At 45.4% G+C, this 16637-nt stretch overlaps 1 protein-coding gene across 1 annotated transcript in view; it reads left to right on the top strand.

Annotated features, from left to right (window-relative positions):
- Positions 1-16637, top strand: part of RSPRY1 (ring finger and SPRY domain containing 1) — a 45350-nt gene that overhangs the window by 11002 nt on the left and 17711 nt on the right. The window contains exons 2-6 of the mRNA XM_051629371.1: positions 2512-2700; positions 6156-6643; positions 10498-10550; positions 11890-12002; positions 14898-15024. Of these exons, the coding sequence (XP_051485331.1) occupies positions 6306-6643; positions 10498-10550; positions 11890-12002; positions 14898-15024 (631 nt within the window). The 5' untranslated portion in view covers positions 2512-2700; positions 6156-6305. The remainder of the gene's footprint in view (positions 1-2511; positions 2701-6155; positions 6644-10497; positions 10551-11889; positions 12003-14897; positions 15025-16637) is intronic.

Below are 16637 nucleotides of genomic sequence, written 5' to 3'. Positions count from 1 at the left end.
AAAGGGGTTCTGAACCTGGTGTTTTGTTGAGGGGAAAATGTGCTGGGGGGGGCTGCTGGGTGGGTGTCCTGTGGGTGCTCTCTGGTGTCAAGGAGGAGGTGTTGGACACTGGTGTCCTATGCTGTTCCCACAGTATCTGTTCAGGGTGAGGGGTATTGGTGCTTCTTAGAGAATCGAACCTTACATTTTGATCATATATTTGGCAACTTCATAGTCCTGCACCCCAAAGTAGCATCTGATGATCAGAATTTGGAGTGAATGGATGACCCTGTGTGTGCAACAGCAGGTGCTGCCTGCTGCCCTTACCTGTTCTTGCATTTAAAAACGTGGGGTCAACCTGACATTAAAATACCATTTGAAAGTAAAGTAGAAGTGCTATCACTTCTATAAATCTGGCTGCTGTTGTGAACAGCTTTCCTTGTCTTCTTGCTTTCTAAATTTATCAAAAAACTCCTCTTCAGGGAAGTGCAAAACTGGTGTTTTCACGCTCAGTTGCTTCATCTGAAGACTTTTAGTTCTACTTTAACTTGCACTAATTGTATAGGAAATTATGTTTGCACAATGTCATTGTAGCCCTGGCAGGAGGCAAGAGGTTTCTGCTCCTTGATCTTGTGCTGGTGCTTAGGTGTCTCTGAGGTGCTGGCTGTTAGTGGATGTGGGTTAGAGTGTCCTGATGTGATACTAAAACACAAAAGTCACAAATCGCACTAAATTCATAGAATCATAGAATGGTTTTGGTTGAAAAAGACCTTCAAGATCATCCAGCCTCAACCCCCTCCATGGGCAGGGACACTTCCCACCAGACCAGGTTGCTCCAAGCCCCATCCAACCTGCCCTTCAACACTGCCAGGGATGGGGCAGCCACAGCTTCCCTGGGCAACCTGGGCCAGTGTCTCACCACCCTCACACTAAAGAATTTCCTCCTTATGTCTCACCTAAATCTCCCTCTTCCAGCTTAAAGACATTCCCCCTTGTCCTGTCACTCCCTGCCCTTGCAGAAAGCCATGTGGGTGTGGAAATTCTTCCATAGCACAGTTTTCAGGGAAACTAACTTTGGGTCACAACATTATACTGGAAGACTGCTAAATTTTAAAAGCAGTTACAGTGACTCTTAGCTGTGTAACTACCAAAAAAATATTTCAATCCTGGATTATGAAATGTTAGTTCCCTTCCTTAGCTGTGTTTTAATAGAAGAACAAACACGTGGCTCTTGTCTCAGGAGACTGAGCAATTGATGCTTGGGTGACTGCAGGAGGGAAGAGCCTGTTGCTGTGGTGTGGTGTTGTGCCCAGCTTTAAGTATCTGCTGCCAGGTAGGACAGGAGGCTTATCTTGGTCTGTCCCAATACTTTGTTTTGCTCCTTGAATTTTTTTTCTTCTTTTTAGACAAAGTCTTTAAAAAAGCCCCAACAAACTCTTTCTCTTTTCCTTGCACAGAATTTGCAAGCAGACACCCCTGTGAAGGGTTTTTGCCATTAAAAACATCACATTTGTGTGTCCAGGTTTTGTTGAGAGTAGGGCTTGCAAAAAATAAGCTTGAAGTTGGATTTAAAAATTTCTTTCCATCTCTGCATGCGGAGATTGTTGCCTCCTATTGAAACAAATATATTTCATTGTTCATGACATGCAAAGTGCTTTTGGTTTTGTGTTGTGTTGCTGTGGTCTTCCAGTTTGGACAGAAGCAGAATTGGTCATGCTCATCACTTGCATCTCCCTCCTCTCCTCTGTTTCCTTGTGCCATCCTGTGGCTGACCTGAGCTGGTCTGATGTCCTCACCTTTTTGAGAGTGAGGCAGCTGGGATGGTCACTGCAGCCTGATGCTAAAGTCACTGTTCACTATAATCTTGTAAAGCTGTCCTTAAAATAATGCCAGTTCAAATGCAGTCTGGTTTTAAAAGACTTTTTATTAAAAAAGCTTTCCCTTTGCACTGCGGAACTTCTTTTCATGCATTCATGCTCTGCTCAGACAAGCTGGTTTGCAAGGTGGATCTATCAAAATACACTATTTACCTTATGTTCCTAATTTCAGTTTGAGCTTGACAGTGAACTCCTTGTACATGATGGTGAGCAACAGCCAAGTGCTGTCAAACTCAGCTCTTTGCTAAATAAAGGGAGTTTATCCTGTCATTTCTCTTTTCCCCTTTATCTGATCAACTTTTATGGTGTACTTGATCTTATTTTCTGCTGTCTCCACTCTACTTGAGAGTGATCCAGAGCAGATACTGTTGCTTCCCTTCCTCCTGTAACCAGCAATTTGAGGGGAGGAGCTGGTCACTGCTCTGCCCTTGGTGCTGTGGTGGCTGCAGTACCAAGGCTGCACAAACAAATTGGGGTTTCTGGAACTGTGGCTAGTCCAGATGCCAGACTGGTTCCTTGAAAGATCTTCCCTTGTGAAGGCTGGGTGTGGCTGGAAGTAACTATGACTGGATGTCGGTGTAGGGAGGAGGTGGAATACACCTACCTCAGAGCCCATTGTCAAGCAAATTGTTCTTTTTTTCACCCCTCTCTGCAGGGACTCTCCAGTGAAGCTCCCTAAAGTGAAAGCAGAGTTGCCCACCCTACAGCCTGGCCCGGTGCTGCCCAGCAGGTGCAACCACCTCTGCCCCAGGAGGTCCAGTCCACATGCTCCTGACCATACCTACGGATGAGTTCAGCAGATGGTGTTTCAATCATGCTTTAAGCTGTCAACCAGAAAACCCAGGTCTCAATAATCACTTTGAATCTTGACTTAGGTCTATTTTTGTTTCCTTAGGTAGCTTTTTACTCATTGCTAATACCTAAAATACAGCTTTTCCATATGTGTTTTGGTGGCAAGGTAGATTCACTGTGTTAACATTTTTCAAGTTAGAGAAGAGCTGAACTCAATTCAGATTCTACGTGTGTTGATTTTACATTTTAGTAGTATGTTACTAAAGTGACCTTAAATGATCTGGATTCATACCTGCTGTTCTGGTTTGGGCCCAACACAACAAGGGAACAGCCATGTGGCCTCTCACTCAACTCCCCCCCTCACACACACATGCTGGATGGGGAGGACAAACCCAACCAGAAGCTTCTGGGTTGAGACACAGGACAAGGAGGGTTCTTCACTGATTAAGGTCCCAGGCACAACAGACTCAACTTGGGGAAAAATAATAATTTAATTTCACACTAATCAGTGCCCACAGGACACAGACACCCCCAGAGCAGGGCTCACACACCTCACCCCACCCCTCCCTTCTTCCCAAATCCCTTTGTTCCCGGTTTCTCTCCCTCCTTCCCCCAGCAGCACAGGGGGATGGGGTTTAGTCAGGTCACAGGCTGGTGGTTCCTGCTGCTCCTTGCTCCTCAGGAAGAAGATTCCTCACAGTCCTGCCCTGCTCCCCACGGGGTCCCTCCCATGGCAGAGTCCTCCACCAACCTCTGCTCCATCAGCCCTTCCCACCAGCCCCGGAGCTGCTCCAGCGCTGCCCGCAGAGTCACGGGGCTTTGGGAACAGGCACCTCCCCTGCCCGGGGGCTTCCACGGCTGCACCATCCCAGGCCATGGGCAGCAAATCCACTGGCCACAAAATCTGAGTCCATTGGCCAAGTTCCTCCCTCCTGGAGCCTTCAGGGAATGTTCCACCATGTTCCTCCATGGATGCAGGGGCACAGCTGCCATCTCGTCATGGGCTGCAGGGAAACTTCTGCTTGGGCACCTTCTTCCCCTTCTTCCTCACCAACCACGGGATCTTCACCCCAGCACTGTCTCTCACCTGTCTAGTTCAGCCCTTCTCCCTAGAGTGCTCACTCTGCTCACCTTTTCTCTCAGTCCTTTCGTATGTTAATGGCAGAGGTGCATGCATTTTCTTTCTAATGGCTCCTTAGCTGCTTTTGGAGCAGGGGGAGCTTCTCGGCTTCTTACAGGAGCCACCCCTGGGGCCCTTCCCCCACTACCAAAAATCCCACCAAACCAAACCAGCACACATAGTTCTTCCTTAGGAAGACATGATTTGCCTTTTATGTAAGTCGCATCTACTGGTTTCTTGTTGACTGAGGAGCTCAAGGCTGGAAGAGCAGGATCCTGAGCCCCTGTGCCACCTCCTGTTGTGGTCACGCTGCTTACAGAGTGAAGCAGGCACGTTGTGATGCTAAAACCTTTCTAATGATCTGTGCTTTAGGAATTTCTTGCACCAGAAGTCAAAACCTTTCATTTTTTTGGCTATTAATATCCCTTGAGGGATTTTTTTTTTCTCTAGTTACCCTTCAGTTAATTTCTTACTACTGAACTTTTCCCTGTGCTAGAAGAGAACACATTTCAAACTACAGAAGAGCCTGTGGGAGCAATTGAAGTGTTTTTACAGTGACAGCTGAACATCCAGAGGCTTGCTCATAGGGCCAGGATCTGGCTTCCCCAAAAATCCTGTTCTTCTCTTGTCCCACAAGGCAGCCAGTGACTGCAGGGCTCGGGTGGCAGGGGGGCCTTTCATGTTTGAAAGGTCTTTGACTTTCTTTTGATTTTTATGGTGCTGCATGTCTGCTGTTAAATAGATTATTTAATTTTAGAACAGCAATAACCTGCTGCAGGATATTCACTATCATTTCTAACTTAAATGCTAAACTTGATTCTTAAAATAAACACACATGCTTAGTCTTAAAAGATATTTATTCTCACATGCTTGAAGCGCATAAGTAGAGAAATGAAGCTTTTTGTAGGGCTTTATTTTAGCTGATACTTTATATAATCATAGAATCATTTGGGTTGGAAGGGACCTCTGAAATCATCCAGTCCAACCCCCCTGCTGCAGCAGGATCACCCAGGGCAGATCACACAGAAATGTGTCCAGATGGGGCTTGAAAGTGTCTAGAGGAGACTCCACAGCCTCTCTGGGCAGCCTGTCTCAGGGCTCTGTCATCCTCATAGCAAGGAAGTTCTTCCTCATGTTGAGGTGGAACTTCCTGTGTTGTCACTTGGTGCCGTTTCCCCTCGTCCTGTCACAGGCACCACTGAACAGACACTGGCCCATTCTTGACACCCACCCTGCTTGTATTTGTAGACATTAATCAGGTCCTCTCTTAGTCTTCTCTTCTCAAGACTAACCAGCCTCAGGTATCTCAGCCTTTCCTCATCAGGCAGGTGTTCCAGTCCCTTCATCATCCTTGTAGCCTCTGTTGGACTCTTTCCAGCAAATCCCAGTCCCTGTGGAACTGGGGAGCTCAGAACTGGACACAACACTCTAGATGTGGTCTCACTAGGGCAGAGTAGAGGGGGAGGAGAACCTCCCTAGAGCTGCTGGTTCTATAGAAATACACCCTGTGGCTCAAAAACTAACTTGTAATAAAATGGGCTTTAAAATCCTTTTGCTCTTGCTCACATTCTCAGTTTAATGATTTGGAGAGACTGCCCCACAGTCTCAGTTGCTGGTGGGCCTGCGTTTGACCCAAACCATCTGAATTGGGAACAAAAGAATGACTGAGAGTCTTGGTTCCCAAACAGGGAGAACTGGGCTGATGCCAGATCTGAACAAGCACAGAGAAAACACCCCTTTCAAAATCCCAGTTAGATTTGCAGGCATTAAAATGGTGTCTGTAATTCCTGTTGATCTTGGAGTTGGTACTTGGTGCTTCTTTGGTTGATAACCCAGTTGATGTTGGCACATTCCAAAAACACACATTTATGCCTGGGTGGACCCAACACTCAGTTCACTGTTACATCTGTTGTTTGTTGAGATAGCAACCACTGTAAAGAGCTACTAGTCTTAGGATTTTTTGCTATTTTGTGGAGTCTGTCTAGAAGTGATACTGAATATTCCTGATTTGAAAGGAGAACCTGAAATGTGCAGCCTTCAGCTGGGTGGCTTGAGCAGTACCCCTTTATAAAGGGCAAAGAACAAATGAAACTGTTTATATTTACCACTCAAAGGGTAAAAAGATTTAAGGACATAGTTGTCCATGTGTATCCAGAAACTGTGGAAGAAATGGGAAATAGTGTAAACAGGAAGAGTGGGTGGGTGGGATCTACTTACTCAGTGAACTTCTTCCTTCTTTTCCTTCCTTTCCCCTTCCCTGCAGATGCAAACCTGACATTTACAAGGTGCTTTATCCACCAAGATTGCTTCTGTTTACTGAAATAGGAATGATTCTGTTGTTGTTAGAAATAGTAAAACTGACTTTTCTTTTGGGTTTGTTTTTTCAGACCTCCTTCTGGATGACCAATGCGTATTACAGCCAATTCTATTGGAAACTAGGTCTCCACCTTCCCAGTCATTCCAGCTGGTAGCAACGCTTACAATGCAAAAAGATCACAAGTCAGGACCACACAAACACTGCTCTTAAAACTTTCTAGATGATCGTAGTTGCTTTGGTTGTGTTCTATGCTAGCAGAAGCCTTTTCCAAGGTGTCCTGTTGGCGCTAGAGCACCACATTCCCCACTTCCTGGGGGCTGGCAACATGGGCAACTCCTGTGTTTGCCGCGATGACAGCGGAGCAGAAGACAACGTGGAATCTCGGAGCCAGCAAAGGGAGAACAGCAGAGCACGTGTTCCTGAAGCAAGGAGCCACCCAAGGGACCCTGTCCGTCCACCCAGGAGGGGTCGAGGGCCTCATGAACCAAGAAGGAAAAAGCAGAATGTGGATGGGCTAGTGCTGGACACACTGGCTGTCATTCGGACGTTGGTAGATAAGTAAGTACCTCCTCAAGGAATAGTTCAACATGAATGAAAATGTTCTTGTCTTCTCTCAAACTGTGACTCCATCCTCTCACCGATCTGCACCTGACCCTCCCTGAAGCAGCCACGTGTTTCCATCTGGAGGCTTAGGAGAAGAGCACCTTCCCTAGGTAACAGACGTAGCTCCTGACTGCCCAGGTACAGGCTCTTCCAGGAGCTGAGGAGGTTTCTCTCAGTTCCTGTATGTGCCTTCACCCAGGTGGGATGAGGAGCCTGCTCAGTGTTTCTTACCTGACATAAATACACAGTTTAGGAAGCAATGAATGCTCCAAAGTTGGGGCACTTCTGTCCTAAAAATTGGTGGTTGTGCAAGTTTGCTGTTTTCAGGCTGTATTTACTTCTTTGGAAATGGTTAAGCAAAAAGGGAGAGCTTTGATCTTTGTCAGCTTCTATAAACAGACTGAGGTTTGCTTTCCAGTCCTGACTACTTTTCCAAGACTGCATGTTGTGACTCTGCAGCTCATGATCCCAGTGTTGCATTCCTTGCATGCTCAAAGCATCCCTTAAGGGTGTGGGGGATGTTTATGGATTCATCTTTATTTTTTGTTGTTGTTTTGTGTTGCTTTCTACAAAGCTTTCAAAGGACCTGCCAAGTGGTGAGTGAAGTTAGGTCAGGTGCAGGCTAGGACCTGGAAAGGCCAAAACAGAAGGAGGAACAGTGTTGTAACATAGTGTTCTGGTGGTGTTTGAAGGTGGTTGTTTAAAGCTGGTGTTTAAGGTAGATGAAGCTCAGCTTTGATTCATATACTTGCATCCTGACTCTGGAACGTGCCTGCAGAGGAAGAGTTTGCCTTCCTGCTGTAAAGTACTTTCAATGGAAATACCAGGACACGTTTGGGTTTTTTTCCCTGAACATTTAAATCTAAGGGGTTTGGGTTTTTCTTGTAGAGGTTTTATTTTGTGGTCTGTCTTCAAATAATGAGGTTAAAATCATGGCAGATTTTTTTAAAAGTCTCTCCCTCATCTCACAGGCCTTCCCCTTTCCCCTCAGTCCAACCCTGTGAGCTGTTTCACAACCCTTTTCTGCATAGTTGAGCCTGTTCCTGTGGGTCTTGCAATCAGTTTTGTAATCTTGTAAGCACTTTCCTGAACTGCTGAGGGACAATAAGCACAGTTATTTCACTGACCCTGGAGTCCTGTTTCAGACATTTCTGAAACTACTGTATTTTTCTGTACAGACTCCAGTGAAATACTTTCTTAGACTCACATAATCACATGGGTTGGAAAGGACCTCTTGACTTGAGCCTCCTCCTCAAAACCCAGGTCTAGCTGGGGCAGGTTGCTCAGGGTCTTACCCAGCCAGGTGCTGAACATCTTCAGAACATGGAGATCCTTCACCTCTTCGGGTCCCTGGTCCAGTGTTTGACCATCCCCATGCTTTAAATAAACAAATATTTGTAAAAGTTGGAGTTGCCCATGGTCCAACACATCCCTGTTGTTTCTTGTCCTGTTGCTATGCACTTCCAAGATAGAGTTGCAACAGCAGTATGATTGCTGCTCCTTTCTACTACCCCCCTTAAGGATGAACAACCCCCTCTCTCTGAGCTTCTGCTTGTATGTCTTGTTCTCCAGCCCTCAACCATCTTGGAAGCCTTCTGCTAGACACACTCCCTTACACCAATGTCTGTCTTGCCCCCCAAAATGGGCTGTACTGATGTACTGGTTTCCCTTAAGGCAGTTGATAAGACACAGCTACATATTATAAGTTGCTGCAGGTAAGACAAAGACTCTGAATGATGGAGGGTCTGTTCACAAGGCAAACCATCTAAATGTGTCTGAAAAAAAATCTCAGGAGTCTTTCTCCTGCACTTGAAGCTAATGATAGCTCTTTTTAAATAGCAATGCTCACTTGGGGGCAAAAAATAATCCATGTCTGGAAATCTTGATTTTCAGTGTGAGTGGGGGACTGTAGGAATAAGTATGTTCCATTATCACCTGTTCCTCCAAGAGCCTGATGTTTCAGTTTTGAAAACAGAACTCTGACAAATCTGTGTCAAAAAATGTGCAAGAATCAGGTCAAACTTGAGTGAAGGGGTGTAAGTAACAGCAGGTTGGAAACGGGCTTCAGTGTGGTAGTACAGCAACAACAGCAAAAGGTAGTGTGAAGAATGGAAGGCAAAACCCTTTTTCTGACAATTTTTTTCCAAATTCAAAGTTAATACCTGGGGAGAGTGAGATGAATTGGAAATTAAGTTGTTACGCTGTGATCTGCGACGAACTGCTGCTTGGTTTTCTCGTTGGGTTTCGTGTTTGTTTCACCCAAATCTCAAAGCTCAGACCTAAGAAGTATCTTGACAACTGTCCTTTTCCTCTGGTATCTAGAGGCAACACCTTGCTAGAAGGGGAGGAGAGAAGTTTCATTGCCTCTTCTCAGAATAAATAAGTACTAATTTTTGGAGCTGATAGCAAGTTCTGCTTTCCAAATTAAGAAACCAGCAGAATGACCCTTTTGTTTTGAAAGGAGGAAGGAAGGTGTGTTCTGGAGGGAATGTTTTGCTATTTTAACCACTTCATTTCCAGTCAATGAGACAGAGCTCTGCTCAGAGCTGACACCTGCTCCTGGGACAGAGTCAGAAATTTTGCTGATAACAATTTCCTCCTTTTTTTTTTTTTTTTTTTTTTCATAATCCTTACTTGTACTTAGGGTTTTGTTTTTTATTTTCTTCTTTCTCTGAGTCTTTACATCCTTTCTCTGGACGTGATTCTGCTTGCACTGCTTTGTCCTGCTGGGCAGATTAGTTTCCAGAAAAAAGGCAAAGGTATGGGGGGGTAGTATTTGTTTCCAGTATGATGGTAATATAAAAATGTAAACTTCATTTAAACTTCACCATGTAAATATTTGAGTGTGTTAATGTTTTGGTAAGAAAAGCATGCATTTAAATCCTATCTTTTTAGACAAAACTAACACTTTTATTTTATCATTAATCACTCCAAAGGATGTAGCTTTACTATCTACATGATTAATCTGTGTTGAAATTTTCTCAAATTCATCTGTATTTAGCATTTCTGGTTTCATGTCAGGGCTGTGTGGTAGAAATGGAGTGTGGAGCCTATTTCAGCCTGGGGTTAGTTCACAATGCCTCTGTAGCACTGAATAAAGCACTTACGAGATGCTGCTGCATAAGCTTTTTCTGGACCTGGAGATGCTCACTGAATAGGGTTTTGAGCTCTTGCTTTAGGGGCTTTTCAGCAGTGGCTGCTCAGATAAGCACCAGCCAGAGGTTCTTGCCATTGCCCCAGCAAACCAAGTTGAGGAACTGCTTTAATTCAACTTTTTCTATGTTAGAAAGTCCATTGGGTTAAACATCTTCTGTTCAACTGCTTTAACTGTTTCTTACAGCTCTTCTTAATAAGTTGGAAGTCTGTGATGCTGTTGGGTGGCTTGCCTTTCAGTTTTGTGGGGTTTTTAAAATACATTTCTAGATTTAGCTGAGAATTTCTGGAGAAAAAAAACATAACATGTTTAAGCCACGTCCCTTGTGCTTCACTTCAGGCCCTCTGGCATGTGTTCCTCTTGCTGCTACTCCAAGGAACCCTGCTAATGAACAGCACAGTGCCTAAGCACTCTGGTTAGCTTGTAGATAAGGATCATTTAATTGATCAGCTCTGGTAGGTGTGCAGCTGTTGGCCTGAGGCCAGAACAAGGCTCAGATCCCAGCTGTGTTTCAGAGCTGCCAGTGGCATTAGCCTAGCCTGTGTAACTTTGGTTAAATACTGACCGGATTAATTTTCTGTCTGTGTATCATCATTTTATCTGGTGTATTATGTTGACTCTGCATAATTTTTGACCTGTGTAATATCTCTTGCAGTGACCAGGAGCCTCCTTATTCAATGATCACGTTGCATGAAATGGCAGAAACAGGTATCAAGGCACCATGTGGGGCATTGCAGTTGTGACTCCTAAGCAAACAAACCCCTCTTTTCTTTGCAAAGAAAAACACACACTTGGCATCTACTGTGTCTGGCTGTGGCTGTAGGGGTGTGGGACCCACAGCACAGCCCTGCCCTTCAGAGGTTGCACTGGGCTCACTGCATTTGCCTTAGGTTTTTGAGCTTCTGACATGAGCTCCACAGGAGCAGCCGTGGGGTGGCCAGACACCCTGTCATGGCTTTAAACCCTGAGCCATCAGGAATGTCTGCAGGCAGGGAGGCAGAAACAGCCTGTCTAGTTATCTAGACATGCTTTAAACTCTTGTCCTCCTGTCCTGGCAAGTCGTACATACTTTTTCTGTTGGGTTCTTCTCTCCTTAGTCTCTACTGAGACAGTTATTCCAGCATGTTCCATTCTCCCAGCTCGAGACCTCCACCAGATTTCTGGTTTAGCTCAGTTTTTTCCTCTCCTAGTATACTGGTCTGAGGAAAGGTATTTCTAGATCAAAAGAAATTAATCCACCTGATTTTAGATGTTACAGTAATTAAGTAAAATGGTTTTGGGGTGGAATGTGACAACAAAACTCAAACCTCAACATGTTACTTGGGTTTACTTGTCATTGGTGAAGGGAGGACAGAGGCTCTTCAGCCTCACTCACCTGTACACAGGTACAGACTATATTTTTCACTTCTAAGGGCGCTAGTTTCTTGTAAATCTGAATCTGTAGTAGTTTAACATCTTAATGTGGGTTCTTGTTTACTTGCAAGTAGAAGCCCTTCTCTGCTCATGAGACAGTGAGAGCTGTTTCTTAGGAAAGTAAATTTGCTTTAGCCAACCAGGCACACAACAAGCTAACAGTTCCCACGGGGTCTGTGTTACCTGAGGGACCTCAAGAAGAGCTCTGTGATTCTGGCTAGAGGAAATAGTTCTTCAGTGTCATCATGGATGCAGCATTTAACACCTCAGAGCTGCCACTGGACACTGAGCTCTTGAGTATCACACTGAACAAAGTGCTCGCCCATGCTGGCCAGGAGTATTCCTTCCTAATGCTGGTGGGAACCACAGGATGCTCTGGCCTGGGCAAGACTGTTCTCCAAACAAAAGAGGGCTTCACTGACACCTGAGCTGTAAACTTTTTTCTTCTTGAATTTAAACTTCTAAACTACTACAAGCTGTGACATGGGTTTAAAAAGTGAACTGTTTTGTGTTTGGTTTTTTTTCTCTGTAAACTCACTGTGTAATTCTGAGAACATCTCGCTTCACATTTATGGCTGTATTTCAAACACTGCAGTGTTAATTCTGAGCATTACTTCTGTTTTGTGGTTCACAGATGAAGGCTGGTTGGAAGTTGTCCAGTCTTTAATTAGAGTTATTCCATTAGAAGATCCCCTGGGACCAGCTGTTATAACACTGCTGCTTGACGAATGCCCACTGCCAACAAAAGTGAGTCTGAAGCCTGTGTGTTTATCTGGGGCTGAACTTGAGTTCTTGGTGGCTGCCACACCCATGGCAGCTTCTGGGTGGGTTTCACCAGTGATGCAAGACTGTCAGCTCTTCCAGAAATAGATGTCATTTGGGGTTTTGAGTAATTTGTGGTGACTTGGTGTCTATGTGCAACTCAAGGGTAGACCATCTGTAGGAGAATAAAAAAATAATTAAATTCTGGTCCATGAGAAGGAAGAAATAAGTGGCCTTTGGTGTTTAGCTGCTTTTATTGCTACCCTGTCCTGCTGTGCAGTGAAGGTGTTCAGGTGCTGCAAAGGCAGGGCAGGTTCTGCTCTTGAGTTCTGCAAGTGGTGCATTATGAGTCACTTGGATCTGGTCCTGCCCTGCAGCAGGGGGGGTGGGAAGGGAAACGGGGCATTTTTATACTATGAAATAACAGAATCCCAGACTGGTTTGGGTTAGAAGGGACTTTCAAGATTATGTAGTTCCAACCCCCTGCATGGGCAGGGACCCCTCCCACCAGCCCAGGTTGCTCCAAGCCCCATCCAACCTGCCCTTCAACACTGCCAGGGATGGGGCAGCCACAGCTTCCCTGGGCAACCTGGGCCAGGCTCTCACCACCCTCACAGTGAAGAATTTCCTCCTCATATCTCATCTAAATATCAGCATAAAACCATTCCCCCTTGTCCTCTCCCTCCCTGCCCTTGTCCCAAGTCCCTCCCCAGCTTTCCTGGAGCCCCTTCAGGCACTGGAAGGTGCTCTCAGGTCTCCCTGGAGCCTTCTCCTCTCCAGGCTGAACACCCCAACTCTCCCAGCCTGGCTCCAGAGCAGAGCTGCTCCAGCCCTTGGATCATCTCTGTGGCCTCCTTGGGACTAAATACAGTTTTGGCAAATCTGAATACTTCTCTTTTTGCTGGCCACTGATCTGGTTTTGGATGGGAAGCAGACCCAAGGGGTTCACACTGTTTTGGTACAGGTGGTGTAGTGAGGGCTTCAAGATGTGACCACTACTGAATCCCTTGGCACGTGATGATTGTGCAGAGACCTTGTCTGTCTTCACATGCTTGTTACCTCATTGCATCAGAAATAGGTGATGACATCATTGCAGCTTTCACTTCTTAATCTACTTTCTGTGCTGCCAATTTTAGTTTTGAATTTATATTGTTAGGGATATAAAAACCTGGTAGCTTTTTGTCTTGCATAAATGCATGAATGGCAGGAGAACTAGTCAAGCTTTCTAATTACCTGAAGTGAGGTTTTTTTCCTCTCTAGGTTGTTGATTAAAGTCATCTGAGACTTTCACAAGTTAAATGTTGTATAAACTGTCACACAGGCTGCAAAGTGATTATGAAAACAAAGCTATGATGAGAAATTCTGCCTGCTTCCAAAAAGAGATCAGGAAATGGAGACCACTGTGAATATTAAGAGTGATTCTCTGTCTTTTGTTCAACTATACAATGTACTTGACAATCAAATGATCTGTTCTTTGAAAGCCATATTACTTTTATTTAGGTTCTTAAGTTTTAAGGAGTTAGCTGTGAAATAGTTTGTTGGGTTTTATTCCTGTGCTGTCTCTTTGCAGCACAAGGAGCTGTGGGATCTGCTGGTCACATGCAATCTAGTAAAGTGTTTGCTGCTGTTCATTTTCTTTTATTCAGGATAAGTTTAAATTGCTGGTCTGAAGGGTTTTAAGTCAGTGCCCCACTGGTGTGGCAGCTGGGGAACAGCAGCAGGCTGCACTTGCTGTTATTGTGGGCTAGAAAGTTATAATGGCAGCACAGTAAACTGTTTATTCTAGAAAGTCTTTATTTAACTCAAAATAGTTGATCTCTGTGATGGTTCTGTTAGTGGCTAAAAGCAATACCAGTATGTTAAGAGTTTAATTTTAGTGAGGATTTTCCATCCCAAGTCTGTGGCTCAATCATCCTTCCTCTCTTTCCTCTTAGCATCAGTCCTGTCCATCAGTCCTGGTTTGTCCCTTCTCTTTTGGGCTCAGAATGACTTCTCAGTGTTACCTCTGCATAGACCTTGGGCTGTGGCTCAGAACACAACTCCTAAGAAACAGTTATTCACCTTGGGCAGTACTCGTTTTTTCTCTGAATGGCTCATTGGTGACCTCAATGTGTGGAGCTCTTCTATCCAAATTAGGTCCTAGCCCGAGATTATGCAGCTTCAGTCTGAATCAGCTGAAACTTTGAAGTCTGAGAAGTTAAGGGGGGTTTGGAGCTTTGTGGGCTGGGGTTCTCCCTGGGGAATAACGTGTAGATTAACGCTTAACTACTCTGAAAATGGAGGGTACATTCTCAATCTGTCTTGAATTTTGTCTGTTCCATACTGCCTGATGAAGCAAGTTAAAGCATGCCATTTTGATGTGTTACCCTCATGGGTTACTTCCTGAATTCCTGTGGCTATAGAAAGCCATTTGTGCTCTCCAGAACACAGTTTATGATGTCCTGCCAAGCTGGCAGCGTCCTGAATTCATGATGGAGGTGTGGGCTCTTTTTTGGGGGGGCACCTCAGCAGTCCTTAATTCTAAAGCCTAAACCAGCCCTTTTCTTTGGCAAATGCTTTTAGGGCACTGGAAACATGAGATGGTGGTGGTGCCATGGGTGCTGGGTGGTCTTGAGCAGACAGAGGCAAACAACTCCCTGTTGCTGTAGGAAGCTCACCTGTGTACATCCAGAGGTGTCCTGAGTTGTTGATCACAACAGCAATCTGGTAGAAGTTTTAAAGTTTAATTTCTCTTCCCATCAGCTTTTTTTTTGGTCTCCTCTTAAAAGAGCCAGGCTGTCTGTGATGTGCTGCTGTCTGCTACACAGCACAAATAATGGCTATACTGGGGGGGGAAGCTGTCAGCAATGTTGAAGAGGTCTCTGATTTTTTCTTTTTCAGGATGCATTGCAAAAGTTAACGGAAATATTAAACTTAAGTGGAGCTGCTGCCTGCCAGGATGCTTGTCACCCTGCCAAACACCGGAACACCACGGCAGTGCTGGGCTGCCTGGCAGAGAAGTTGGCAGGTAAAGGCCTGGGGCTCTGCTGGGAGTGTGGCTCACTGAAGCTTGTGTGTGGCTCACTGAAGCACCTTCTGCTTTAGCGCCGGAGGTGCAGACTAGTTCAGAAATGTTTCCTTACAACTGAAGAGTGTCCTGCATCGTGGAATGATGCAGAGAATGGCTAGAGAGCAGCCCTGAGCAGGAGGACCTGGGGATGGTGGCAGGTGAGAAGCTTAACATGAGCTGCCAGTGTGTGCTGGAGCCCAGAGAGCCAGTCATGGTCTGGGCTGCATCAAAGAGGCAGAGCCAGCAGGGCCAGGGAAGGGATGCTGCACCTGTCCTCTGGTGAGACCCCACCTGGAGTGCTGTGTCTGCAGCCCTCAGCACAGGAGAGACATGGAGCTGCTGGAGAGGGTCCCAAGGAGGCCATGAGGATGATCCTAGGGCTGGAGCAGCTCTGCTCTGGAGACAGGCTGGGAGAGTTGGGGTGTTCAGCCTGGAGAAGAGAAGGCTCCAGGGAGACCTTAGAGCACCTTCCAGTGCCTGAAGGGGCTCCAGGAAAGCTGGGGAGGGGCTTGGGACAAGGGCAGGGAGGGAGAGGACAAGAGGGAATTAATTAAAACTGAAGAGGGGAGATTTAGGTTGGACATGAGGAGGAAATTCTTTGCTGTGAGGGTGGTGAGAGCCTGGCCCAGGTTGCCCAGGGAGGTTGTGATGCCCTGTCCCTGGAGGTGTTGAAGGCCAGGTTGAATGAGGCTTGTGCAGCCTCATCTGGTGGGAGGTGCCGCTGCTTGTGGCAGGGGGGTTGGAACCTGAAGATCTTTAAGGTCCTTCTGACCCAAACCATTCTGTGATTCCCTGGAGAGGCCTTGTGTGACCAGCTCTGCTGCTTAATTAAACTGTTGAACAGTCACTACCTTCAGTCTGAATGTGCCCTTCCCTGTCCCAAGCACTTTCAAAGATCACATCTTTCTGATGCCAGGCTATGGATTGTGAGTCAGGGTGTGTTTGTGGTCTGTACACTGATAATCAGTCTTGTCTGTAGACCTGTCCTGGCTGTCTGTGAATTACTGGGAACAAGTTGTTCTTTAGCCAGTAGGCAGGAGTACCAAACTGGTCATATTGGAGGCTGTAGAGAAACAAAAATCAACATGTATTTCCAATAAACATGTATTGTCCTATTGTAGCTGGCAGGAAAGATTCTCTCTTCTGAGTTACTTAAAAGAAAATTGCTGGGATTCTTTTTAAGGTGACTTTTTGTATAGAATGTGTTAGTCCCTGTCATTTCTGGAAGCTGATGATTCAGTTTCCTTCCTGCTGAATGTCAGGTTTCTATCTATGTTTTTTGCTCCTTTTCTGAAAATGAACAGGAAAAAGAGGAAGGATTGTCCAGTGTCACCTAATGGTTATGACTTTTTTTTTCATATTTCTGTCAAAAAAAGGAAAGAACAAGGGCAGGAAGCATTTTTATATTATAACACTTCTACCCTGTTGCACCAAATCCAAATGAGAATCCTGTATCTTCGTGGATGTGGAGCAGATCTCATGGAATCAGTTCAACCAGCAAATCAGTTCATGCTGTGCTGGAACCCTTTGCATTTGTTAGAGTCCACAGACAACAGAGGGTGGTTCCTCTG

The sequence above is a fragment of the Apus apus genome, chromosome 11, assembly GCF_020740795.1.
Source record: "Apus apus isolate bApuApu2 chromosome 11, bApuApu2.pri.cur, whole genome shotgun sequence".
In the NCBI taxonomy this organism is placed as follows: Eukaryota; Metazoa; Chordata; class Aves; order Apodiformes; family Apodidae; genus Apus; species Apus apus.
The sequence above is the reverse complement of the archived record's forward strand: the minus strand, read 5'-3'. Positions and strand labels throughout refer to the sequence as shown.